This window comes from Anastrepha ludens, chromosome 5, assembly GCF_028408465.1.
Source record: "Anastrepha ludens isolate Willacy chromosome 5, idAnaLude1.1, whole genome shotgun sequence".
Classification (NCBI taxonomy): Eukaryota; Metazoa; Arthropoda; class Insecta; order Diptera; family Tephritidae; genus Anastrepha; species Anastrepha ludens.
In genome coordinates this window covers 29483270-29510161 of record NC_071501.1, presented here as the reverse complement: position 1 = coordinate 29510161, position 26892 = coordinate 29483270, and the positions used below count along the sequence as shown (strand labels likewise).

General features: G+C 37.2%; 2 protein-coding genes across 2 annotated transcripts; both read right to left on the bottom strand.

Annotated features, from left to right (window-relative positions):
- Nucleotides 1–246: 246 nt before the first annotated feature.
- On the bottom strand, nt 247–7448 carry LOC128864365 (argininosuccinate lyase). The gene is made up of 4 exons (XM_054103987.1): nt 6524–7448; nt 962–1168; nt 680–873; nt 247–617 (listed from the first exon to the last, which is right to left on the bottom strand). The coding sequence occupies exons 1-4, from the start codon at nt 7239–7241 to the stop codon at nt 336–338; spliced, it is 1401 nt and encodes a 466-aa protein (XP_053959962.1). The 5' UTR covers nt 7242–7448; the 3' UTR covers nt 247–335.
- Nucleotides 7449–20178: 12730 nt separating this feature from the next.
- Nucleotides 20179–22338, bottom strand: LOC128864108 (dTTP/UTP pyrophosphatase). Its single transcript, XM_054103611.1, has 5 exons — nt 21752–22338; nt 21417–21673; nt 21109–21353; nt 20535–20681; nt 20179–20467 (listed from the first exon to the last, which is right to left on the bottom strand). Exons 2-5 carry the CDS (start codon nt 21504–21506, stop codon nt 20281–20283), a joined length of 669 nt encoding a protein of 222 aa, XP_053959586.1. The 5' UTR covers nt 21507–21673; nt 21752–22338; the 3' UTR covers nt 20179–20280.
- Between the last annotated feature and the right edge of the window lie 4554 nt (nt 22339–26892).

Sequence of the window (26892 nt, the reverse complement as noted above, 5' to 3'; positions counted from 1 at the left end):
GGAATATTTGATTTGACTTATGCATTTAATTTAATTTAATTTAACATTTTAACAGGTGGTAACTCTCTTCAAAAAATAGCCTGCTCTCAACTTAAGCCATAAGTTATCTGTGCAAAATTCCATGCAAATTCGTTCACTCGTTTCCGCGTAATTCAGCCACAAACATTCAAACTCACTGACCCATAAACTTTGACATTTATGACGCATTTTGGTAAAATTAAAAACAAATTAAATAATTAAAAAAAGTTTAAAAAGTTATAAATTTCTTATTTCAGTTCAATTTGCTTTTTTCGTATTTTTTACAACTTTTATTACTACTTTTATTTATTTTTAATTCATTTTAACTTCTTGAGCCCATCCACATAGGCCTGCAATGTCTTCAACTGCTGCTTCACCGAATTAGTAGCTGTGCCACCGGGCACATCATACTTTTCCACATTCTCCCCAAAGTCTGCCACTTGCGCTATATCCACATCGAAGTGTTTGCAGATGTTTTGTAGATCACCCAACGGAATTTCCGTGAGTTCCCGCCCTATTTTTTCGGCATAGGCAACCACTTCGCCGATGTAGTGGTGCGCTTGACGGAATGGCACACCTTTACGCACCAGATAATAGGCCTGTAAGAGCATTAATTATGGATCATTAAATTATTATTTTTTTTATATAAAACGAAGCTCACCCAATCAGTGGCCAACATATCTGGACTCAGCGCTGATTCCATGCGTTCCCGATTCAGTTGCATGGTTTTTACTACACCCTCAACTACAGTTAAGGCGTCTTGTAGCCGATCGAAAGCATCGAAGGCGTATTGCTTATCGAATTGTAAATCCTTGTTGTAGGTGGTAGGTGTACCCTTGATGGTCATCATGATACCTGGAGGGGGTAGAAGACGAAGATGAGTAGAACGGGGTTAAGAGAAATGATTAAATGACAGCAGAGACCTGCCATGATACTCAATTACCACTCAACGAGGAACAAATACTGCCCGAAATTCCGCGCACCAACTCCAGACTATCGGGATTACGTTTCTGTGGCATCAAACTGCTGCCAGTTGAGAAAGCATCGGCGATTTTTATGAAATCAAATTCCTTAGTAGCATAGAGTATTAAATCCTCAGCGAGGCGCGACAGATGCAGGCTGGCCAGCGAGCAGCAGTAGATGAAGTCGACTGTGGAATAAAAATAAAAGGAAACATAAGCCTTCCCATAGATATATTATTATAATTAGACCACTACGCACTGCCACCAAAATAGATCTATTGCGCAAAGCCTGTTGAGGTGCCCTATATTTTAAGACTTTTAGCACATTCTGAGGCTTATTGATCCATAATTTATATGGATGCACGGTAATACCACCAAGGTGATGTAGCCATTTTCCGCCCAGTGCAGAAAGGACATGCAGTGAATATTCAGTGCCCATTTCACAGAATCGACAAATGATGATCCCAGAGATCAGATTAACAGTGAAACGAATTTCGTTTAAGTGCTATATCAGACTACAGTGGCCTGTTAAGGAACGAGTTAAAAGTCTTAAGTCGACTCTACTGAGTGAAAGTAGCTTATCAGATCTTCCTCTGTTCGGCGCTGGGAATTGTTTCGCTGACCGATAAAATTTCGCCAGTAATGAACGAATTTCTTCTCCTCCCACTTTCTGAGAATTTCGTTATTGTGGCCTCATGTAAGTCCGCAAAAAGGCTCAGAGAGAGGCATGTTTGGCCCCTTTTTTAGCTATATGGTCCGCCATTTCATTTCCCTCGTATCCCTCGTGCTCAGGAGCCCAACCTAAGAATACTGTGTTGAAGTTCCCTGGCATGTTGAGATAGCTCAGGTAGTCATATACCATTTTTAAGGTGATTATAGTTGAAAAAAACGCTTTCGAAGCCGCCTGACTATATACAAATATGTAAATGTGCGCTTATGTCATTTTTTCTAAGGAGTCATTCCCTCCCACATCTCTCAATTGTATATATTTCTGCCTCCCATAGGAAAAACTGTCCGCTCCTACAATAAAGTTAGAGTTTTTGTTCGTCATAGTTTAGCATTTCATCATTCAAAGACTCAACGTTTCTATTTTTATTAAAATTATTAAAATTTACTTTAAACTGGCACATAAACAAGAAACTCTTGGAAAAGTTTGAGGAAGTTCCCATTTGTGTTGAGTAATTGTGTTCAGTGATGGAGCTCTGTTTTGGCTGCATGATTTCGTTAACAAACTAAATTCCAGATTTTGGAATGAGACAAATACTGAACAGATTAACAGATACTGGAAGCACCGTTACATCCCGAATAACTATGTAATTATTGGTATGGTTTTCATGCTGTTGGTATCGTTCAAACTTATTTCTTCAGAAATGCTGCCGGAGCCATTGATTTTTATTCTAAAACATGGATAACATTATCCCAGGCTCAACAGGGTGAAGCTACAGCCCACCACACGTTCCCACGACAGTCGGTTTTACGTTGCCAGAGCGAACCGGATTTATATCCGGCCAAGGAAAGGACACTTCAGCTGCAGTCCCCGTAGATGTATGCGGAATGTTTATGTTGCTACAACAACTACAACCCATATAAACGTAGCACGTGATACCATTGAATTGTTAAAAACGAAATTTTAATATATGAAAAAATTATCTCTCGATTTGAGCTTTTAAATGGGCCATGGACTTTTCACCCAATAAGTAGTAATAAAAATGAACATATAGATGTCGGTGCGTCATGAGAGTTAGAGAGTTAGAGGTGGGCATAATAATAATAATAACAATTGGCGCTTACACTCCTTGCTGGATATTTGACCGAGATATAGTATGGTTGAGCAAAAAGTACCTGCAAATGCTGGAAAGCCATCCCATTAAACTAGCCCGAAATCGACTTCTAAATGAAGGTCACACACAATTGAGAAAAAAGACATCTTCAAGACGGAACTATCTTAGTTATCTCATCTCTTTCGAGAGTCCGTCCACGAAGGCAACGAAATCTCGGCCATTTCGGCTTACAGTACAGCCTCATCGTCATGAGAGATAAAGGAAGTTTCAAGGGAGAGTGGAAATTAGGCCTTTTCAGCTCCCTTCATACAATGTCATCACATAAAAAAAAAATCGCACTAAATCGTCGTGAGGGATAACGGAAGTTTTAAAGGAGATTGAAAACTGGACCTTTCCGGCTTCCGGCCTCAAAAAATCGGAGACTAGAAACTTGTTCTTTTCGACTCCCTCCATCCACATCTATCACACCACAAAAAAAGTCTTGCAAAATCGACATGAAGGATAATGGAAGCTTTAAGGGAGACTGGGAACTAGGCCTTTGACAATGAACGATGATCAATTATATCATGAACTGTGTAGCGTGGTGGACCATTCTACCGAAACCAAGAGTCAACTAAGCCCACGTTTCTAATTTGTTCATCTTTTTTTATTTGCTTCCATAAAATATTACACCTCTCATCATGAGACAATAAGCAATTTGGTTAATAAGAAAAAAGGATAATTTAACAAAATAACCAAAGCAAATAAACGAAATTTTTTGTAGTACAAATTTTCAATTCGACTTTTCTTTCTTTTAAGCCGCCTTTGACTATATTTCTCTATATTTGGGAGCCTTCTCATCATAGGATTTGTGTGCGACAGTAACCTGCTTATTATGTATTTCCGCTTGCGTTATTTATTGTCTAATCAATTCTCGACAGTTAAATGAAAATATAATATACCAATCTCAGATTCCTCAAGTTCTTGGTTCAAACGGCTACTGGGATAGAAATGTTGTGCCTGACTAAAAGACTTCTTGTATCTCAAATGTTTTCTTACATCCCAATTCTTCTTCTAGGAGTCTAGGTAAATCTCTTTCTTTGCCAAAGCCTTCTCTACTTACAGGTATATTAAAGAGAAAATAAATCTCAAAGTGTTGGACCTTCTAGCATTGGAAACAAAACCCGTGAGCTCTGACGAATTGGATTAATAATACGATTTCTGTAAATACTTCGATTCCACCTGTGCCACCTAGTGGATCCAAGTTATGTATGTAGGTAGTGCGGGCTGAACTGTAAAAAGATCTCACTTAGCCCCATAGGGTCTATTCTGTTACAATTGCTATTTGGAGTTGAATTTATATTTTATGTAATTCTTAAGGCACGTCTTCGTGAATTTTAACAAGCCGTTCAGAGTTTTGTCAGTAATATTCTTTAAGTATGAAAAATATGCTGATCGTAGGTACATTTGTCGAGTCCTACAAAGAGCAGTAAATGCTCTAAAGTACCCCCAGCATTCGCTTCGTTGCATGTGTTCCACGTATCGCGCTGGCTAAATCCCATTTTGGCTGTGTGATGTGGGGTGAGCTATTTTCGATTTAAGTTTTTTTAAACGCCTTTTGGATAGCCATATCCTAACTTTCATAATAAATTGTGTTATTAATCAAAATTCTTTAGAATTAGATGGCAACACCTTTTAAAAATATTATCGGATTAAAGCCATATTTACCTTCACATTGATAAATATACACCTGCGCAATCGATTTGTTAATTAAAAAAAAGCTGGTGGCAACGCCAGCTAAAAATATCTTGGAATAAAACTTATTTAAAATATTTCTTAATAACATATTCTACTGAAATTGGTGATAAATTGATATATCGATTTCTTAATTTCCAAAAAAACAGGTGGCAACACCAACTAAAACTATTGTTTAATAAAACTTATTTTAAATATTTCTTTCCTGAAATCTGTGATAAATTGCTGCTTTGCAATAAGTCCGAGGTGGCAACTCTATCATAAAAACTGTTTTTGGCATATTTAAAAATATGTGTCTTCGTACCTTTTTATTTATTTATTTAATATTTACTCATATTTAGTTTTAAATAAATTATTGTAAAATTTTTTAAATACATAAAGTTTTGAATAGCCATATTCTAACCCCTTATAACTTTTTTTTATTTATTTTTTTTTTTTTAATTAGATTGCAATGCCTTTTAAAAATAATATCGGAATATAGTCATATTTACCTTGACATTGATAAATGCAGACATAATCGATTTTTTAATTTCCAAAAACAAAACAGGTGGCAACACCAACTAAAAATATTTTTCAATAAAACTTATTTTAAATATTTCCTAACCCTTTGCACTCGATTTATTTTCAAAGTTGTTGCGTGTCAACTTGTTATTATTTTTAGCTAAATGAATTAAAGTAATTTACAGTCGTAGAATTCAACGTAATATATTATATTTATTTCATTAATTATTAATATAAAATGTTTTATTTTTTGTAATCTTTTACAGTGTGATACTTTTTAAAACAATTTCCAACGTGAAGAAAAGGATGTCTTTCGCATGTTTCGCAGAAATAAACAGTTGTCTTCCTTTCGCCCTTAGCTTTTCTGTTAGAACAGACCATACAATCATTATGTTTTTTCCCCGGATGAGGTACTAAAATGTGGAGTTTTCCATCAAGTCGATTCTCTACATCTGATGTTGATTCCGTGCACGACTTGCACTCGATTAACAAAACTTGACAAATTATAACTGTGTAAGATCTCGAATACCGTATGTATTTTACAGTTATTTAGTGCTATTGGTTACAGGCATACATTAGTATTGTCACCTCCAGTGTGACATACGAGTTGTAGAGTAAATTAGTATTGTCACCTCCAGTGTGACATACGAGTGCAAAGGGTTAATACCCAACTGAAATTTGTGATTATTGCCACTTTGCAATAAGATCAAGGTGGCAACACTAACATAAAAATTGTTTTTTGCATAAATATTTCTTTAAAATATTTACTTTAATACCTTTGCTGTAATAGTTACTTATATCTACAATAATTTTTTATAAATTTTAATTTTTTTAATTCAAACTGGTCTCAAGACCCTGCTTAAATGAGTGGTACACACAAATCAACTACGAGCCGCAGGCTTACCATAGGTGTAAGAAATGAAAAATTGGGTCGCTTTTGCGTGATGCTCTCGCGAAGAAATTTTCTGCCACACATACCGACATTCCAAATATTGGCATACACATTTTTGGCTTTCCAAATAATCTCGAAACAAGATTTTAATTCTCATTCCCGCACTTTTGATTTACCGGACTCGCTTCTTACCATCAAGAAAGCGCTACTATCCTTTCTCAATAAAATATTGACAATGGTATACATTTGATTTTTAATTCAGTGGATGCCTTTTTCTGCAGCTGAACAGTTTCAGCAAGCCTTGCTTAGCTCAGCGCCAAAAAACAAAATTGTCTGTACGTCATGCGAACCACACGCCTGGTTTCAGTTGGGTGAGAGATGCGCAACGACTGGTATTATTATGTATTATTTAAAGATTATACTTATCGCGGCATAAGCGTGTGCGTGCGTCTGTCTTAACGAATAATCGCAGCACTTGCTTGAAAGAGCATTTTATGAGATTTACCAGTTTATAGGACAAGCAACATGAAATGCGTGTGTTCTTTTAGCGTATAAAAATATGAATAATATTAATAAAAAAAAATATTTTTTCCAATTTATCAACTATCAGTCTCGCTACCTCCTTCTTCACTTACCCACAAAATCGCGATCACCCACCGCATGCATGCTGTTCGGCGTCACACCGGCAAAATTCAGACGCTTTGCCAACCACTCACGATCCACACCCAATGGATTGCCAGCCAATGCGCCGCTACCCAAAGGCAATAGATTGGCGCGCTCTTTCAACTCCAACAACCGCTGACAGTCCGCTTGCAGGGCAAACGCATGCGAGAGCATCCAATGTGAAAATTGCACTGCCTGAGCGCGTTGCAAGTGTGTATAGCCCGGCATAAGTACACCCAAATTTTTATGTGCTTGCGCCACAGCCGCCTCAATGACCGCAAGCAAACCGCCTACCGTTTCACGTATGCCGCGTCGCATCCACAACTTCATGTCGGTAATGACTTGATCATTGCGACTGCGGCCGGTATGCAAACGCTTACCCACATCGCCAATTAGTTCGGTGAGGCGACGTTCATTCACTGTGTGTACATCCTCATCACTGGGCAAAAATTGTATACTACCATCCTTCCATTCGCGACGCACAACTTCTAACGCGGCGCCAATGTCGGCTGCCTCTTTATTGGTAAGCAAACCGGCACGTGCGAGCCCCTCCGCATAGGCTATACTGCCGTCAATATCTTCGGCGTAGAAGCGCGAGTCCAGCGGTAGACTACAATTTAATTTGGCCAAACATTCGCTTGTTTTACCCTCGGCATCGCCGAAACGACCACCCCATAGTTGTTGTGCCATTGTGTCAATTGTAATTGGTTGGGTAGGGGAAATTTGTGTAGGAGATCTACTAGCTTCGTGTTATGCAGTTGGTTGTGTATGTGTGTCAACACAACTTTCTCGATCGTTAATAAAGAGCAGCAGCAGCGCTTGTTTACGATCGTTCTCACTACGATCTGCACCGTTTAAATTTTAGATCGAAACTGTTCGCTTTGCCGCTTTTTGCTTGTTATAGTCAAATAATCAAGGAGATACTCGCGTTATCTCCGCTCTAAAATGATTAGCAAATTATTGTTGTACCTTAAGTAATTCAGTTTCTTATTAAGTATGTAGCGATGATGACAAATGCAAATATAATATATACGCAAAGAGATATGGGGAACTTTTCTCAGTGAGAATGCATTTCAATAGGTTAAAAACGAATAATAAAAATTTAATTCCATTTTACAACTTAGATTACAATAAAGATCTAATTAACACTCGCAAAATGAAAATAAGTATCACCTTACACATTAGGATGGAACACAAAATTGCAAATCTATGAAATATAAAGGGTGGTTAAATTTCAAGGGCCGATGTTGAATATGAACCACACCTAAACGTCAAGTTTTTTTCTGCATTTCATTTACAATTTTTCAATTTCAGACTAATTCAATTTGAACCATGGAAAGATACATAATCGAGTAACGCGTTAAAGTGATTCAGACTTAATATGAAAACGGGCGTTCAAATCAAAATGCATATCGCGCACTTCGTGAAGAAAATCATCTTCAGTGATGAGCCACATCTTCACCTCAGTGGATTCATCAAAAAGCAGAATTGCCGCATTTGGGCGAATGATAATCCAAGAGTGATTGCCGAAAAACCAATGCACCCACAAAGAGGGACTGTTTGGTGCGGTTTATGGGCCAGCATAACGGCATCACTGGACCGTATTTTTTCCAAAATGAGGCCGGTCAGTCAGTTACTGTGAGTAGTGTTCGCTATCGTGAGATGATAACGAACTTTTTATGACCCGAATTGGAAGATATGGATGTGCACGATATGTGGTTTCAACAGGACGGTGCCACTTGTCACACAGCTAACGAAACAATGGCTCTTTTGCGCGAAAAATTTGATTGCCGAATAATCTCACTTCGCGGCGCTGTCAATTGGCCGCCAAAATCATGTAGGTTGACACCGTTGGACTTCTTTTTTTGGGATTATTTGAAAGAAAAGATATACGTCGATAAGCCAGCAACAATTCAAGAGCTAAAGGATGAGATAATTCGGCACATTAACGGCATAGAACCTCAATTATGCCTCAGCGTCATCAAAAGTTTGGACCATCGGATGGAGGTGTGCCGCCGAGGCCGCGGCGTCCATTTGGCCGATATTTTGTTCCACACGTAATTGAGCTATACTAATATTATCATAATAAAGAGAAATGACAATAATTTCCTAAAAAATTTGTAGTTTATTTCAAATCAACACCGGCCCTTGAAACTTTGGCCCTTCCCAGTATGATATTTAAAAATATTTGAAATAAAGTGCAAAAATAATAAGAGATCTTTTAAAGGAAGTTTTTTTAAGAAGCGGGGGAAGTTAAAATTGCCGGAACGACATAACAATTTTACAGAACCAAAACTGGTTCATGCTGACAATCCACAAGCCATTATTATTAAGCGGAACGATTACCCTTCCACCGCTCAACCGATACGTGGGACGCAGTCCGCACGACTTACAGATGATTTTTGTTTTAGCACTGAGCCAGGTGAAAGGTTGAAGTACCAGACTTTCAACTTCCCAGGTGACACTAAAGCGCCGTTTTGATATCATTATGAGACCTCCAACAGGCAGATAACTACAGCTAGCCAGAGCTGTTGATATAATGGAGGAGTTTGATGAAATTTATGTTGGGCACTGCCCCAGCCTGTCGAAGAAAGCAGCACCCAGTGATCTTAATCGTCTAGCTGCCAAACCCGGACATTTACAGAGAAAGTGCTCAACAGTCTCCTTCTCTGAAAGGTCCCCACAGCTTCTGTAATGTGGGTTAAATGGAAACCTTAGCTTTTTCGCGTGTGTGCCGATCGTCCACTGACCGGTAAACACAGCTACGAGTTTGGAAATATAATGGCGAGGAGTCCAAAGGACTTTCTGAGTCCTCCGTATATTATACTGTGGCCAAAGGGTTTCCGAAATAGCACATGAAGAAATGGAGCACCATCTTTTCAGCGCTTTCCTCAGAAATAATTTGTGCAGTTCCCTTTTAACAACTGTCAGGGGATGCCGATGCCCGCGTAGGAGGTCTGTGAGGCCAGTTGAGTCCCCTTCCTAGGAACTAGACTAGTCTAGTGCAACTACACTCAAGATTAACTTATTGGACGGACATAAATCATGCTGTCACAAGAGTTGCCAAAGTAAGCGGCATGTTAAGTAAGCTCATGGCAAACCTTGGGGGTCCAACTCAGAGCAAGCGAAAACTTTTAATGGGCATACGCATGCGAAATATGTGCAGATTCGCTAAGGGTGCAATGCCGGCGGGACACTTTACAATGTGCAACACACATGCACTCTCAGAGTGGCTTCTTCACACAGAACATTAAGCAGGGTTATCAGGTAGTTATCAGCAGAAACATCCCATATACATATATCTTCTAACACAAGAAGATGATGGGTCGAGGTTATTATCTGAAAAAAGAGTCGTGAAATGTAAACTTATGCAAATGTTTTTCAAAATAGGCGACCATGGCCGCAGGGAGAGTAAATGAATGTGACCTTTTTAGGATGACGCCGTCTTGGACCTCTACCTCGAAGCAATGCGGAAGCAGTTCCGGAGCTGAGGTCCAGCGAAGAATAACTCTTGCCTAACAGATGCTACTTTGGGTTGGATAGACAATTCAAAAGCAGAACCCTCTTCCGATGCACGAAAAAAAGCTCTACCAATCACTCATCCTCCCGGTCTTACTGTATGGCGCTGAGTCCGAGACAATGACGAACACCGATCAGCGGTTGTTGGGAGCTTTCAAGAGAAAAACTCTTTGCAATATCTATGGCCCAATTTTCGTGAAATTTGCATATCGAATAAGATGGAACTACGAGCTGTACGCCAACATCGACGTAGTGTAGTGCATGAAAATTCAGCGGCTGCGCTGGCTAGGTCACGTTGAGCGAATGGTCGATAGCACTCCAGCAAAGAAGATCTTTTCGAAATTCACTAGAGGAACTCGCACAAAAGGATGTCCTCATCAACGTTGTAAACACCAAATCGACCACGACCTGACCGCACTTGGTGTTTCTAACTGACGTCAACGCGCGCTGGCGATTGGCGCAACCTTTTGGTAGCGGCTAAGACCGACCATCGGTTGTAGTTGCCAGCTCAGTAAGCAGGTATGTGACAGTTAAGCCGATTTTGAGTAGATTTCTCTTTATTTGGGAGCCTCCTCATCATAGGATTTGCGTGCGTCAATAGTCTACTTATGTATCTTCTGCTAGCGCTTTGCATTGTCTCGTCAATAGTATCGATATCAAGATCACGATTAATATCTGACGCACTTAGAGAGGTGAAGCGTCATGGAGATGGTCATCAAAACACTGCAACGCGAAATGGTTCAAAAAATGAAGAAACGACATGAGCGAAATCACCGACGAAGTGCCAATCAAATGGCGAAAGAACTGTAAATACCTCACCATAGCATCGGCCGCATACTGAAAAATGATCTCAAAGTTAAGCCTTACAAGATCCAAAAGGCGCATGATCTCACACCAAAGCAGCAACAAGTCTGACTTGAGAGGGCGAAGGAGTTGCTTCGCTTGCCGAAAGCGGTCAATTTCCGAACATTGTGTTTTCTGACGCGTGAATGTTTCAAATAGAGCAATTCGTAAACTCCCAAAATGATAGGGTTTATTTGACCGACCGTTCATACGAGAATTTGAGTCATCGATTGGCCACCAGGAGACAGCACCCGCAACAGGTAAAGGTTTGGGCCGCTGTAACCGCAGATGGGCGCTCTCCAACCGTTTTCATTGAGCCTGGAGTCAAGGTAAATGCGAAATATTCTCGGGAAAGTATTCTGGAGGTTACTTTGAAGCCGTGGGCAGAAAAACATTTCAATGGCAGACCATGGACGTTTCAACAGGACTCGGGACCGTCTCTCAAAGCTGGAGTGAGCCAAGAATGGCTAAAAAAACAACGTTCCGAACTTCATAACGTCCACTTAATGGCTCTCAAATTCACCAGACACGAATCCAATGGATTATTCTCTTTGGTCCATTTTGGAGAGCAAGGTCCGAACTAAAATTTTCTCCAGTCTCGAGGCACTGAGAAAAGCCATTGTCCCGAGAGGGCCAAAATACCTTCAAGTCACATTCGGGCAGCTTGCGATTCGTCTCTGGACCGTGTCGAGGTCATAGTCATGGCAAAAGGTGGTCATATCGAGCAAAAGTAAATTGATTATTAATTTTGTATTTTCACAAAGTTTTTACTTTGAATTGAATAAAAGTAGTTTTCCAAACTAAATTTATGGCCTTTTTAATTGGTTACACTTCGAGTGCCGGACCCTGTAAGAATGTGTTCATCACATCTGATTAGACATAAGCTGATTACTGGCGATGAAAAGTGGATTCTTTACGAGAATGTCAAGTGAAAAAATCTTTCAGCAAACCATTCCTGGCATCGTTCATCAGCCACAGTTCCAAAACCAAGTATCCATCAACGAAAAGTACTGCTTTGTTTGTGGTGGGACAGGAAAAGTTTAGTGTACTACGAATTGCTGAAACAGGGAAAAGTCATCAGCGCGGATCTGTGCAGCAATCAGCTGGATAAATTGAATGAAGATATAAAAGAAAAAAGGCCAGAAAAAGAATAACGTTCCATCACAATAACCCTCGACCGCATACTGCAATGGGAATACCTCAAAATTTTAATGCGATAAATGATTGCCTTGTCAGACATATTTGATCGGGAATCCAGGCAATTTGCTGTTTTTTTAAGGTTTTTATTAATTGTTTTATCTCTGTAAGGGAAATTTTTTTAATATTTTTTTTATATTTTTTTTATTTTTATTTTTTTTTTTAATTTGCTTCTTATTCTCGTTTGCTCTATCAGCGAAGTCTATGACGTTATTATTATTTTTTTTTTAATTTTTTTTTTTTTTAATTTTTTTTATTTTTATTTTTTTTTAATTTGCTTCTTATTCTCGTTTGCTCTATCAGCGAAGTCTATGACGTTATTATTATTATTTTTTTAATTTTTTTTATTTTTTTTTATTTTTTTTTATTTTTTTTTTTTTTTTTTTTTTTTTAATTTGCTTCTTATCCTCGTTTGCTCTATCAGCGAAGCTATGACGTTATTTTTATTTTCAAATGTATCTTTGAAATGATTGAGCTAACACGGTTGCTTTTTCTGAAGAGGTTCGGGCTCATTTTCAGTTTGTTTTTTTGTTTTTGGTGGTAAATGTAGATGGAAGTTGTTTTCTGTCGCCTACCAAAGTGTGTAGCTTGAAGATTTTTGTGCGTTAATATTTTTAAGATAATTGCTAAATTTTTTATTTTTCTCCTTTTGAAGTTGGTCTCTTATCTCTTTTCCCAATTTGTTAAGCTTTTTTTGTTATATAGAAGCCTTAAAATCTTAAAATCTATGAACACTGATTGACAATTTAGTGAAATTTAAACAAGATTTCACAATTTCGAGTCCAAATATGTACAGAAATAGAATAAAAATAAAACCAGCTGCTCTACTGTTGCCGGTGCCTTGTATTAATCTAAAAAATATTTTAGGGGCAAAGTTTGTCATTTCCATAAAACTCTGTGAGTGATAAGTTTATGAGAAGTTTGCTCTTTTAACTCTAAGCTCAACAATATACTCCAATTTTGCAACATTAAACCAAAATATTTACTTAACAGTAGTAAGCAATGATAACCTCACTTTTTTTCTTCTCGCTCTATTTATGTCTACTTTTTTTAACAAAAAACAAACAAATAAAATGCTCAAAGACGTCACATCACGTTGACTTCACTCGTGTTATCTCGTCATTAAATTTATATGAATGCGCTTATACATACAAACATCCATACAACAGATGCTTGAGCCGATAAAGTGCGACATACATACATACACTACATTTTATTAATTAGATCATATACTTTTATGTAAGCATAAACGTAACATCTAAGTTTATTTGCATAGCAATTGAAACGTAAAAGTTATGTACATACATACAAAAACTATAAACAAAAAAACAATCGAAATTCAAATACTTCTCTCATGAGCGGCAAAAGTTTTTAAATGCTGGGTACTACATTGCGTATACATTATCACCATCAAATTAAAGCTCAGCACTTTGCAAATCAATTGGCAATTAGCGCATTTGTATATTTTACAGGGTGTACATCACATATTGCTAAGTTTTGACTATTTATTTATTTATTTGCAATTTGATCGTTTTTTTTTTTTTTGTTATAAAAATGTAGTTAATATATACTACAACAACATAAAGCAAAGTTTCGAACATAGTACAAATTTGTAAAAATTCGGCTAACTTTAAAGATTTTTACTCATTATGTAAAAAAAAATTTGGACTATGCACTTTTATAGATCACTGAATTTTGGAATAAGGTGCAAGCTTCAACAAAATTGTAAAAATTCGGCAAATTTTGAAGATTTTTACTCATAATTTAAAAAAAAAGAATTTGGGGTATACAGTTTTATAGATCACTGCACTTTGGTATAATAAACTGCAAATGGTTCAAAAATCCCGTTGATTTTTGACAATTTTATATATAAATATATATATTTTTTATATCCTATTCTTTGAATAAAAGCATTCGTGCATTTACATACATACACGCATATGTATATTCAAACTTTTCCGGCAATATAACCCAAAGACTGCTTATATACTTAGTCCTGCCATAAGTTCTGTTACAAGTTAAGTTCGTTATAGATACGAAATTATAATACTTTTTTCAATGACGTTATTGTTCAATAAAACGCAAAATAATTGTTTAATCATCAAAGTTTATTTTGTCGCCTTCATAATAGTTCTATTCGAAACAAGAAAAATATGCCAATGATTAGTCCAGTCATCAAAGCACCTTCTAAACGCGTCTTTTTCAGCTCCTTCAGCGAATTCTCCCTAATGGCCTTTAAGCAATTTGGCAATTTAAGTTGTGGGAAAAGGAAAAAGTCACAGGGGGCTAAATACGGTGAATACGGAGGTTCTACGATGATATTTGTCGAGTTTTTGGTTAAAAAAAATGTTCACAATATGAGCCTTAAGAGACGGTGCGTTATCATGGTGCAAGACGCATGAGTTTTCTTTCCACAAATTGGGCCGTTTCCTACGCACATTCTCTCTCTCAAACGTCGCATAAGTTCCAAATAATATTTTTTATTTGCCGTAAAACCATTTGAAACGAATTCCGAGTGCACAACCCCATGATAATCAAAGAAAAGAGTAGCAGATTTTCACTTTTGACCGACTTTGACATAGTTATTTGGGTTTCGGCTCATGTGGGTAGCGCCATTCAGCCGCCTGTTGACTGGTTTGCATGTCAAACTCATATACCCACGTCTCATCACCTGTTATGATGCGCTGGATAAACGTTCGAATCGAATTCACTTGCTCAAGCATGCTTTCAGCCACCTTCTTCGGTAGAATTGTTTGACAGAAATTCAAATCTCTTGGAACAAGTCGCGTCTCCACGCTAATTGATGGTGTAAAATGTTGCCAATTTATTTGTGAGACACGCTAAGGTCAAGAGCTACCTTCCTCAAACTTAAATGATGGTTTTCCAGCACCATTTCCTTGACTTTGTCAACGTTTTCATCCGTTGAAGACGTTGATGGACGGCCTGATCGGGGCAAATTTTCCACGACTTCTAGGCCTCTGAAAAGGCCTTATACCACTCGTAGAAGCGTGTTTTTGATTAAGCACACTCGCCATAAGCTTTCTGTAATATTCACTTTCCCGTAAATTTCTTCGCCCAATGTGACCATAGTGCCAGCGCCAATAACCAACAAATCGTCCAATGGATGCCAAGCGTTGATAGACCTCCTCAGCCTTGCCAACCGCGGTGACCTCTACAAAATGCGAAAACTCCTTTAAATCACGACAGTCTAGGTTTTCTTCGAAACCAGATGGCCACAATTCGATGGAGAGTCCTAGTAGAAGGAGATTTTGGACAATTAATTTTTGTGCTATATATTACCCGTTATCTACTCACTATATTTTTAATGCGCTCCTGGCGGCGCGTCGAACTACTAATACTATACGTTTCTGGCCAAGTAAATGTTTAACTGATGCCAACATGTTGTATGAGTGTTTCTAATAAAAAAACAGTTTGAATAAAGTGCACACGATACCGTTATCACAGCTTCCAACAAATGTTAAACCAAGAATTCTATCAAATTGGGTAAAGCCAACAAAATTAAGGGTATTCGGGTGTAAAATATTGGTATCAAAAGCTGTGTTTCATGCGCTGAAAGGAACACATGTTTCAGCTCTGCTATAAACTTGCGGGTAATGAACAAAACATTAGGTCTGTTCATGAAGCAAATAGTTTGTAACAATTCTTACCAGCTATCACGTTTTGATGTCCACGTACCCAAAAAACTTGCAAAGTAGGGAAAATGAGAGAGCATTTCATTTTGAGAGGAAGTTGCAAGTTTTTACTGGATACATTTTTACTTGTAAGAATTTGTAAATGAGAAACACAACTGGTCGAAAATGAAAAATAAACATGAATTGAAATCTGCACATAGCAATTACTAATGGAATGTTCTTCATCTGACAGCGCTGATGAAATGGAACAAATTATTGTGGACAAAATGAAATCATGTGATTCCGAAGCTCGTTATTTTGCATTTTTGTTTTTTTTAAATTTAATACGAAGTAGCTCAAGTGAAGAATTTTTAAATTTTTGTGATTTTTCTTGCAAGAATTTAATCAGCTGTTCGTAAAACTTGCAAATTTTTACTGATTTTGCGTTCACGTACTTTTTTTGATATTTTTCTCTTTGAGAGAAAATTCACGGAAATGAAGTTATTGGCAAGTTACTGGATAATTTTCACATGAATACATCTATTTTCCAGGCGTTTAGTTATTATAAATTTTCATTAGACTACTAGCTTCATAAAAAATATAAAATATTTATAAATATTTCAGGAAAAATACCAAATATGCATACGTACGTAATTTTCGAATCCGAAGTATACAGGGTATTCATAAGGCCGCCTCGGTCGCGATACAAAAAAAAAATTGGTATTTGTTGCTTATGTTGGCACCATGAACTTTTGTTTACCTTTCAAAAATCAGCCGAAAGGGTTTTTTTTACTTTGATTTGGTTATTTGGTATGCCATTTTTACCAATGTGCCGCCTACTAGTCTTGAGGAGTTCTTTATTCCGATGTTATGCCCTCTTAAGCTCCAAAGTCGGTTTTTCGCATAGTAGTTGGGCCAGTTACGCAAAGTTGTACTTTTTTTTTCATCAACCTCAAGTACTTTGGAATTTATTGAAAGTTTGGGCGGCTTTTTGAAATATCAAAAAATAAGTTTGTATGGTGCCAAAATCCTCGCAACTTCAAATTTGTTACGAAACGCTCATAAACTTTAAATACGAGTGCGACTTTTGTATATTTTTTTCGGCCAAGTCTAGAATATATGTATAAGTATGGCGTTGAGTAGAAAGGAAGTTCCCACTAAGATAATCCGCCTTATCAAAGCACTTTACGAGAACTTCGAACTGGCAGTGCTCCAAAACGGCAACAGCAGCGACCCATTCACCGCCAACGCAGGCGTAAGGCAAGATCTGTCTCTGTCGCCCCTTCTCTTCGCCATCGTCCTAGACGACGTCATAAGTCAATTGATCCTGTTGAAAAGAAGCATCGTATGGAGTTTCAGCAACCATCTTGAGGGCCTGAACTTCGCCGATGACATCTACCTCCTCTCTCACAAATTCACTAACAAGCAAACGAAGGCGATGAGACAGTCACGCTGCCACGTAGTGTCGGACTGGAGGTCAACATCGCCAAGACAAAGGCTATGAGAGTCAACCCCAATAAAGCAAGACGTAAAATGTTTGACGGGTGTCCGGTGGAATTTGTCGAAAGCTTATGCTACCTCGGTCCCACTATCACGACAGACGGTGGAGCAGATAAACATGTCAACTCCTAAACAAAGCAAGGGTGGCGCTTGGGCGAACGCATAGAGTATGGACGAGTTCGCAAATCTCCAGGCGCACTAAATTGAGAATATTTAGCTCATGCGTGAAGTCGGTAATGTTGTACGATTGCTGGGCAACACAGAGGCTACAATCTTTCGTCAACAAATGCCTCCGCTTCATCTGTAGAATATTCTGGCCGAACATCAACAGCAACGACGAGCTATGAAGAGCAACGAGCGAGAGTCCCATCCTGCGACCAATCCAACGCAGAAAGTAACGATGGATAGGTCACATGCTTAGAAAACGAACAAATAGCAAGACGAGAACGGCACCACGATAGTCGGTTCTACGTAGCCGGAACGACCCAAGGGCTGTCACTACAGCAGCACTCCCAGTATATGTATGGAGATTGTTTATGCTCCTACAACAACAACAACGAGGACGGCACTGGACTCAAACCTGCAAGGGAGCATCGGTCGCGGACGGCCCAAGATCACTTGGCGATGGTCGATGTTGCGCGAAATAGCAAATGCCGATACATCACTTGAGACGGCGCAAACACAACAGGCCAGCACCATGTACGATGGAAGAGTCTTGTCGAGGCCTTATGTTCGCGAGCGGAGGGAACAAGGGTATAAAAAATATACAGCTGAGGTGTTTTTCTATATAAGTTTAGTTAGATTAGTGAAATTATTTAATCATCAATAATTCAGTTCATCTTCACTGTGTGCCAACCCTGTGGCAAGTTGCAGAAACGAGAATGATTCTAAAACCGGGAAAATATCCACATTTTGTTTCGACACACCGACTACATCACACCAACCAATTCGGTTGCTGCCTCAAATTGGTAAGCTGTTTGAAAAGCTCATCCACAATCGATTGACGCCAATTATCGAATCTAAAAATTTGTTACTTTCGCATCAACTTGGCTTCGCAGTAAGCACTCCACCATCGATCCCATCGATCAGGTGCACAGAATCACAGCTGAAATCGAATTTCTTTTGAACAGAATAAAGTCTGCTCAGCAGTATTCTTGGACATCGCACAAGCTTTCGACTAGGTTTGGCATAAGGGTTTAAATAAAAAACTAAATACCTGCCTTCCAAAAGATTTTTGCGCCCTCCCAAGGTCGTTTCTACTTTCGCATTACAAAAGGAAACGAATACTCTACCCTTGAAGAAATAAATAGTGCTGTGATGTAAGGAAGCATTCTTGGTCCGCTTAATTTGGTCCCCCGAACAGCTTGATCGACACTTTCGCCGACGTCACTGCCATCATAGCAATTGGAAAAAGTGCTGAAGAATCTGCAGCCAAACTTTAAATTGCAACAAACGCTCTTGAAGAATGGACGAAGACTGGGCGCATAAAATTGAACAATTCCAAGTCAGTTCCTATGTAAACTTCAGCAACAAAAAAGTGCATCAAGATCCAATAGTACTGCTAGGTGCCGCAATACCCTATACAAACTCTGCAAAATAGCTTGGCGTAAAGCCCGATGCTAAGCTTCGATAGAAGGAGCGTATACAACTTAAACGGCATGAAATCCATTTGAGATAATAAAAATGAAATGGCTAATTGAACGAAGATCAAAGTTATCCATATATAACAAAATAGTTATACGAGTATACATAAGAAATTATAAAACCTGTGTGGTCCTATGACGTGCAATTGTGGGGTTGCGCCAATCAAAGTAATATAAATATACTTCAACGACTCCCAAATAAAATCCTTTGAGGTATTCTCAACTCACCTTGGTTCGTTTGTAATAAGGGTATTCATCGTGACCTCAGGATCCCTACGGTCGCTGACGAAATTAAGAAAAAGGAGGAAAAGCCCACTCCGACAGGCTTCAAACGCACGTGAATGAGGAAGCTAGCAAACTCCTCACACCTCAGACCTAACCCGACGACTCCACCGACCAGATGATGTTGTTTGTTGTTGTTTTACAATAACAGTAATGGTAGCCCCGTCTGTGTAGGGCATATCAGTGTAGGTGATATGCCCTACACTGACGGGACTACCATTACTGTTAAAACAACAACAACAACCAACCAGATGATCTGGCATGATGGCTGTTAACTTAAGGAAGGAACTATGAAAATATTTTCATAAAATTCACTTTATATTACCAAAATTGTACTACTCGTTAGTTTGTGTTAGTAGTTGGGGTGTCAAAAAGATTGCTATGTATTTTACATTTTATCTATGTTTGTCATAAAAAAAATTGTATTAAAAATATGTTTTATTAAAAAAAAGATTTTTATTAAAAAAAATGTATTTCATTTTTTCAGAAATTTCTTCTTCCGCTGCTTACAGCATAAATATTCTACTTTCCCATTATGAGACCACACCAAAAGCAAAAGTTAACGCTAAAAGTTATAAGTCAGAAAATGATTTAGTCGGTACTTCCCCTAATTCCTCCAACTGATTCAATTCAAAAAATGTTATTATCTGAATGACATTGACGGTACTTCCCCAAGTTTTATTTTCGTAACGCAAAAGAGAAAGACAAAACAAAAAATGTTGTAAATATCGAGGCACAAATTTGCTAATGTGGCGAGTACTGAGTAGGCAATGAAAAAAAAAAGTATCGCAAGTGTTGAGTTTCTACTGAATATAATTGGCGCTTACATCCTTTATTGGGCGTTTGGCCGAACCCTCCTCCTATTTGCGACATGCGTGTTGATGTTGTTCCACAAATGGAGGAATCTGCAGTTTTAAGCCGAGTCTCAACGGTAGATGATTTTCTATGAGAAAATGTTACTAAATAGTATGTAAAGTATGTATGTATATATTTTTAATTTGAAAAACATAGTTGTTGAAATATTTTCGTTCTAGTTTATAACTAAAAGCCTCGCTTATGTTTTATTTCTTAAAAGGTTGTTATGTGGCAACATGCGATAGTTTTTCTAACAATTCATTCTTTTCTTGCTTTCTTCTCGGCGGTACAACCATTATCCAGGCCATTTGACTCTTCAAGCAAAGCACATATCTCTTTACACAGACGGTGCAGTGGCAAACCCATTACGCAATAGTAATCTCCATCTATTCTTTCAATTAGCGAGCCACCAATTCCTTGTATACCATAGGCGCCCGCTTTGTCGCTGTAAATTTAAAAAAATAGTTTTTATAATTAGAGAGTTTTTTTAATGAAATCTTTGAAAGACTCACAGTGGCTCTCGGCTATCCACATAATCGAGTATTTGTGCCTGAGTCAATTCACCGAAGTATACGTCAGTAGTTTCAGTAAAGTGGCGCACCCCTTTACTGTGTCGCAGCGCGATTCCTGTATGAGTGCGATTGCATTTGCCAGAGAGACTGGAAGGAGAATGGCATGGTTATGAATATATGGTTTTTGCATGTAATATACGTACATATGTATGTAGATTGATATGCATTTAAATTTGAATTAATAATAATTCAGCTATTCAGACTCGCAAATGCACTAAATGAATAAATTGATTATTTTAAATAAAGTGTCACATTTCATTTAAGTGCACGTGGAATGAGTTTTCTGTATGTATGTGCATGAGCCAACTGCTCCTACCCTTCACTTGATTAAACAAACTTCCGGGAGGATGTTAAGACGGCCTAGGAGATAGTCACAATTTGAATTCTGATTGCATTTTTTGATGTTTTAGCAAAAGACTCTGTAATGTTTTATTTATTAGCTACAATGCTTAAATAATTATTCCTCCTACTCTTATTTATTTATTTGCTATGCCGTGCACCACTCGTTACTTACTTGGTCAGCATACGTACGGCATCGGCAGCATCTTTTGGCTTCCCATAAACTTCTTTTCCCAATGTGACCATTGTGTCAGCGCCAATAACCAACAAATCGTCCGATGGATGAGCGGCATGCAAGCGTTGATAGACCTCCTCAGCCTTGCCAGCCGCTGTTGCCTCTACAAACTGCGAAAACTCCTTAAAATCACGGTAGTCTAGGTTTTCTTCGAAACTAGATGGGCACAATTCTATGGAAAGTCCCTAGTAAGAGAAATTATGCACAGTTGAGTGTTATGCAGTATATTTACACGCTATTTTACTCACTATAGATTTGATAAGTTCCTGGCGGCGTGGGGAACTACTTGCCAATATTATACGTTTTTGTTCCAGTAAATGTTTAACTGATGCCAACATTTTATTTGCTGATCAACAAAAAGTGTTTGAACAAATCACGCACAGTACCGTTATCACAACCTCCGACAAACGTAATGCAAATAAAATGAAAAGAAGTCTGCTTGTGCCAAGGTGGATGTGTTCAAGTTCTACATATTGACATTGACATAAAAGCTGTGTTTCCTGCGCTGAAAGAAAGCCTTATACTTTGTAAAATTTGTGAAATTTTTTTAATATTAGTAATCAAACCAAACCATTATAAATACCTGATATACAAGCTCACTTGAAGTAACATAATTTGCGTAGCATGATAAATTATAAATAATTAAAATTTGCAATTGTCCCTTGCCAGCAGCCCTTTGCGTTGTGTATGTTCACGCAATCACTAGTTGAAGCTGTCAATAAAACAGCTGCGTGGCTGTGTTTCAATGGCTTGACATCACTAACCGGCTTTTGTGTAGCACAAGCGAGATAGGCTGCTTAACGCTATCAGTTGCGACGCATCACTTATCTCTTTTTGGCAGGCTGAACCAGAACACAGTTTTTCTACATACAAATTTGGCCTTTTTCCTTTCGTGTCAAACTAATGAAAATTTAGTACTTTGGGAAAATTCACAAGAATTTGGTGGAACGCGTTTCTATATCAGCGCTTAACAAGTATCAAATAAAAAGAGGAAATAATTATTTGAATCCAAATTGTTAATGTGGCATTTGTAGAAGTTCTAACGGTATTCTTGCGATCTAATCGAAGCCAATTTACAACAAATCCTTTGAAGCTGTTTTGCTAATTAGATTTTTGAAAAAAATTTTGCATCACTTGATGCTGAAAATTGAGGTTATACGACCGTACCGATTGAAGTGTCTCAGCGGTAGCAAGTTTTTGCAGTGACTAATAGAGTAATTTCACTAGTGAATAAAAAGTGTTACTGGTAAACTCATCCGTAATTTGAACTCATAAAACAAAAAAAAAGTGCTAACAGTGTTAAGAAAGTTGTCACTAATGCCTTTATTACGTTCAGTACAGTTGAAGTCAAGCAAGTGTTTTTAATTAAACAAGTATCCACTGTAAAATTGTACTTATATCGCATAATTTTCATCGACTTTAACATTAAATAATTTTTGGTGCCCCTAGACATCAAATTTTAATAAATTAAACGTCCCTTGTGATTAGACGGACGCAAATGTGTATGGCTATTGTGGTAAGTACAATAAATACAATGAAACCTGTTAGGTATTGTGAAAAAAAAAATGAAAAACCATATGTGAAGAATACTGAGTATAAAAGTGTGGCATAATAACTTCAATTAAATATAACATTTTAATAATTAAACTGACTAAAATATTTAACTTTCATAGAGTTTTTTGGGTGCTGTTCGTTGCTCAGCATAGTGCTTAACCGCTCTAGCTAAGGCGCAGCAAACATGTAATACTGCGCTGAACACGATTTGTTCACTCCCACTTCTAGCGACAAGATATGGCATTTGCATTTGCATTTGTTGCTGTATTTGCATTCAATGCAGGCAGTGTGAGCACAGTGTCGCATGCTATGAAGAAATTCTTTAGAATTTTTTGAAGATTACTTAGAGGGAAATTAGTCGATAACGTAAAACCGAAGCAGCTGGCTTAATCTATGGCATTATCAAAGCCAGATGAAAATTCAACAACACAGATTTTTTGTGTAGTTTCAGCTACCGGTGTAGAAATCTGTGGAATTCTCCGATCTGCTGATTGCTTCTCTCCATAGACAATTGTAAGTTCGCCAGTTTTGCAGTTATAGGTTTTTAGTTGAAGTCGTTTGAAGTATTAGAACTTTAATATCGAAAATCGTGTGTTTTTCTTTTTGTTTTTGAAGAAAAAATAGTTTATGTTTACCAAAGTTTATTAAATAAATTTGTATAATTACTTGACTTACGCTTATTTGATAAGCGAAAATACACAATTTTTTTTATGGGCTTATATCAAGGCGAATCTATTAAAGGTGGTGTTGGTAAATCGGCTGATTTGTTTTTGTTTTTCTTTCGTCGTGTCCATGTGGCTGTCAGCGCAGAATGCAACAAGGCTAATTCATTATTTGTTTTCTAGTTTCTCAATACTTTGCTTTGACAATCAAACGTACAGAACATTGTTGTTGGTCTAGTGCTACCACCTTTAATGAATGCGCCTTGGTTTATATAAACCAGTTTGGCTTGTTTGTGCTTGAATTCTCATCATTGGCCACATAAAAACGTCTCGAAACAAAAACTACTGACATAAATATTAGAAGTACCTGCGACGACTGTCACTTTTGCTGATTAATATTTTACATATATTAGTTAACATAAATCTAAAAACAATGTCTTTATTTTTGCAAATGCCTCCATTTATTATTGTTGTTGCTGCCAATAAGTGGGCCTTTCTAGATTTAGAACAATAAGTTGCGGGAAAACCGGTTTAATGCATATCTATACAGCGCACGACGAAATGTGCAGAATATTTTTTATGTGCAAATTCGTTTGCACTACAATTAGTAATTTCGAGGGAAATTTTCGTTCCGTAGAATCAAAGACGAATCCACATTAGGTGACTTCGCTGTAAAGAGTATTATTCTTCTTTGTTGTTGTCTCATTTGCTTGTTCACTTAACGTCTCGACAATACATATATGATGACATTTACTGGTCAATTTCAATGAAATTGTCAATGAAGACGGCGTATCGAGTGAAACGCGCATCCATTAAAGGTGGTGGCACACCAACAACAATATTTTGTACCTTTGATTGTCAAAGTATTGGCAAAGTAGAAAACAAAGGACACATTCGCCTTGTTTCATTCTGTGTTGACAGCCACATGGGCACGGCGAAAGAAAAACAAAAGCAAATCAGCTGAACAAAATCGCCTTGATTGAATGAAGTTGGCAATTTATTATATTTAAAGCCATTATTGCCAACATCTGCGAAGCAATGGGCTGTTATTTTGCATGACAGAGATTTAAAATTTTTTGTGACGCTCACATTGGCAGATTCTTTGAAAATTTTAACTTGCCAGACTGTGCATTTCCCTTCTTTACAAACAAGAATTCGCCCAGAATCTCGGTGTCCTTTTTTCCCCTTCGTCATATAAATCGAACAATGCTTTTAAACAAGCAAGAGGGTGGCCACACCGTATTAGCTCGCTTGATGAAATTTGCAAATGCCCTCATATGACATATTGCGAACTCATCCAAACAAATTTTACAGTTATAAAATTAATAATTGAGTCTCGAGATGAAATGTTGACGTTCAGACGACCAAATTGCAAAAAAAAAAGAAAAAAATACATATTTAAGTTTGTTGCTCTAACGAAGTCACCTTTTATGAATTCGCCTTGCTAATGTATTAGGTGCACACCTTTTCGAACGGCAATTTGCGAGCACAATTTTTGTGCCTTAACCTTATCGGCTTCCCGCCTGCAACCGCTTGTGCTGCATTGAGCATAGTATGGAAATTCCCAATTAGCGGTGTGCACATACGCATATGTAAGTATATCGGCATTTAACAACAGCTGATTTTTGTGTATACGGTGCGGGCTCGTTTATTTTTTTGCGCTGTCGACTAAGTTCACTATTGGGATGAGTGCTGCCGATTTTGCTATATTACCGACATATACATATATTTTTATGATAATTTTTAATGGCTTTGCTTTTTAATTTTAAGAGATAATGAACAGAGAAAACATCTTTGTGCTAAAAAAATCGAATATTAGTTAATTAATTTTTTTTTGTTTTTAATTTTTTTTTTTTTTTTATTTAATTAATTTTTTTTTTAATTAATTTTTTTTTGTATTTTTTTTATAATAATTAATATTATTTTTAATTACTTTTTTTATAATATTTAATATTTCTTTTTAATTAATTTTTTTTTTATAATAATTAATATTTTTTTTAATTATTATTTTTTATTTATTGTTTTTTTTTTTTTTTTTTTTTAATTTATTTCTTTTTTTTATACTATTGAAGATATATAAAATATGCAATACTTTGACTTTATAAACTCGTAACTTTTACACATTCAGTGTTTGTATAACTTGTGCGCCATCCCGCCGTCTTAAAAGACGCATTTTACTAGCTACACCGCGACCTGCTTGTTTCCAAGTCGTTCATGTCTTAAGTTCCACATTTACGTAGGTGAATTTTCTCTGTGACGTCATTATGTATGTAAACGCAGAATATGGTAGGCTGTAAATTGCAGTGCAATTGTTGTAAGCGCAACAAGTGGAGCAGGTCACAATGCTGACGCCAATCGACATTCAGTTCATAACTGTGAGCGTAGGTATGCAATTAAGAGGACAAAACTGAAGCGAGGGATGCACAGAAACGCAAACAGACAGACAAAACAAAAAAAAAACTGTAATATTACACTCAATTATATGCTGTTAATGTAGTCTAATGGTTTGTGGGAGTTCATTTCTACCTGCACTTGTGTGCAAAATAATAGAAGCGCGATGATTTACCAAGTTTTAACTATTTTTTGTATGTAATTTGTGTTTTTTTTATGGTTTTATAAAATTATAGTGACTAGACTACAACAAAAACAATATCACTCGAAGCTCCAAACTGTGTGAAAAATTTATAAAGATTTAAAAAAATTAAAAAAAAAAAAAAATTTAAAACGTTCCTAATTCTTACTCGCAGTTTAAAAAAAAATTCTGAGTATGCAGTTTTATATCGCATTTAATATTCGCTTTGTAATACTCATGCAAGTTTCTAGTGGCTCAAAATTGTTTTTTATGATCATGTGATAATTTGAATTGGCTATAAAAGTGCGTTTTTTGTTGTTTTCTAATTATTCTGAGTGAAATTTTTAATGAGTGAAAAAGTAATTTTTTTTTGAATTTGTTAAATTTTTGTGAATTTTGTATTAAGTTAAGATCTTTGAGTTATGTTGTTTTTGTTGTAGTACGCACAGGACCATAGAGAGCATATCCGGGCCCCGGGGGGAAATTGCAAATGCGGGCCCTTTCCAATTATGTCTAATTCATATAAATACGTATGATCTCGAGTCCGGGCCCCTCTGAGAACTCCGGGCCCGGGGTAAAAAGTACCCGATCCCCCCCTCTCGTCGGGCCTGAGTACGCACTATAATTTTATAAAGAGATTAAAAAAAATACATCCAAAAAAATTCTTAACCATTATTAATTCGCCGCGCTACTATCATTTTGAACACGGGTGTACATGCATAAATATTCCCAAAATGTGTAAACAATTCAATTAGATTTTTAAATAAGGAAAACGTGACGTCAATTACTAAGCTTTTCCTAGATTTACATGCAAATTCATGTTTTCTATCGGCTCCATTGCGCTCTCAAGAGGGCTTTTAACGGTGCTAATGCAATGACATTGTCCAAATTTATAGTCCCATGGCCAGTCGAAGTAAACTATAAATATCGAAATGC

Bases quoted from the DNA above. Each gene is read 5' to 3' on its own strand.
- LOC128864108 (XM_054103611.1), bottom strand. From the start codon at position 21,506: ATGTTGGCATCAGTTAAACATTTACTGGAACAAAAACGTATAATATTG. The intron at 21,354-21,416 runs GTGAGTAAAATA...TTCTCTTACTAG, and splicing joins AGGAACTTATCAAATCTATA to GGACTTTCCATAGAATTGTG. The intron at 20,682-21,108 runs GTAAGTAACGAG...TTCTCCTTCCAG, and splicing joins GCCGTACGTATGCTGACCAA to TCTCTCTGGCAAATGCAATC.
- LOC128864365 (XM_054103987.1), bottom strand. From the start codon at position 7,241: ATGGCACAACAACTATGGGGTGGTCGTTTCGGCGATGCCGAGGGTAAA. The intron at 1,169-6,523 runs GTAAGTGAAGAA...TTTATTCCACAG, and splicing joins GGGTGATCGCGATTTTGTGG to TCGACTTCATCTACTGCTGC. The intron at 874-961 runs GTAATTGAGTAT...TACCCCCTCCAG, and splicing joins TATTTGTTCCTCGTTGAGTG to GTATCATGATGACCATCAAG.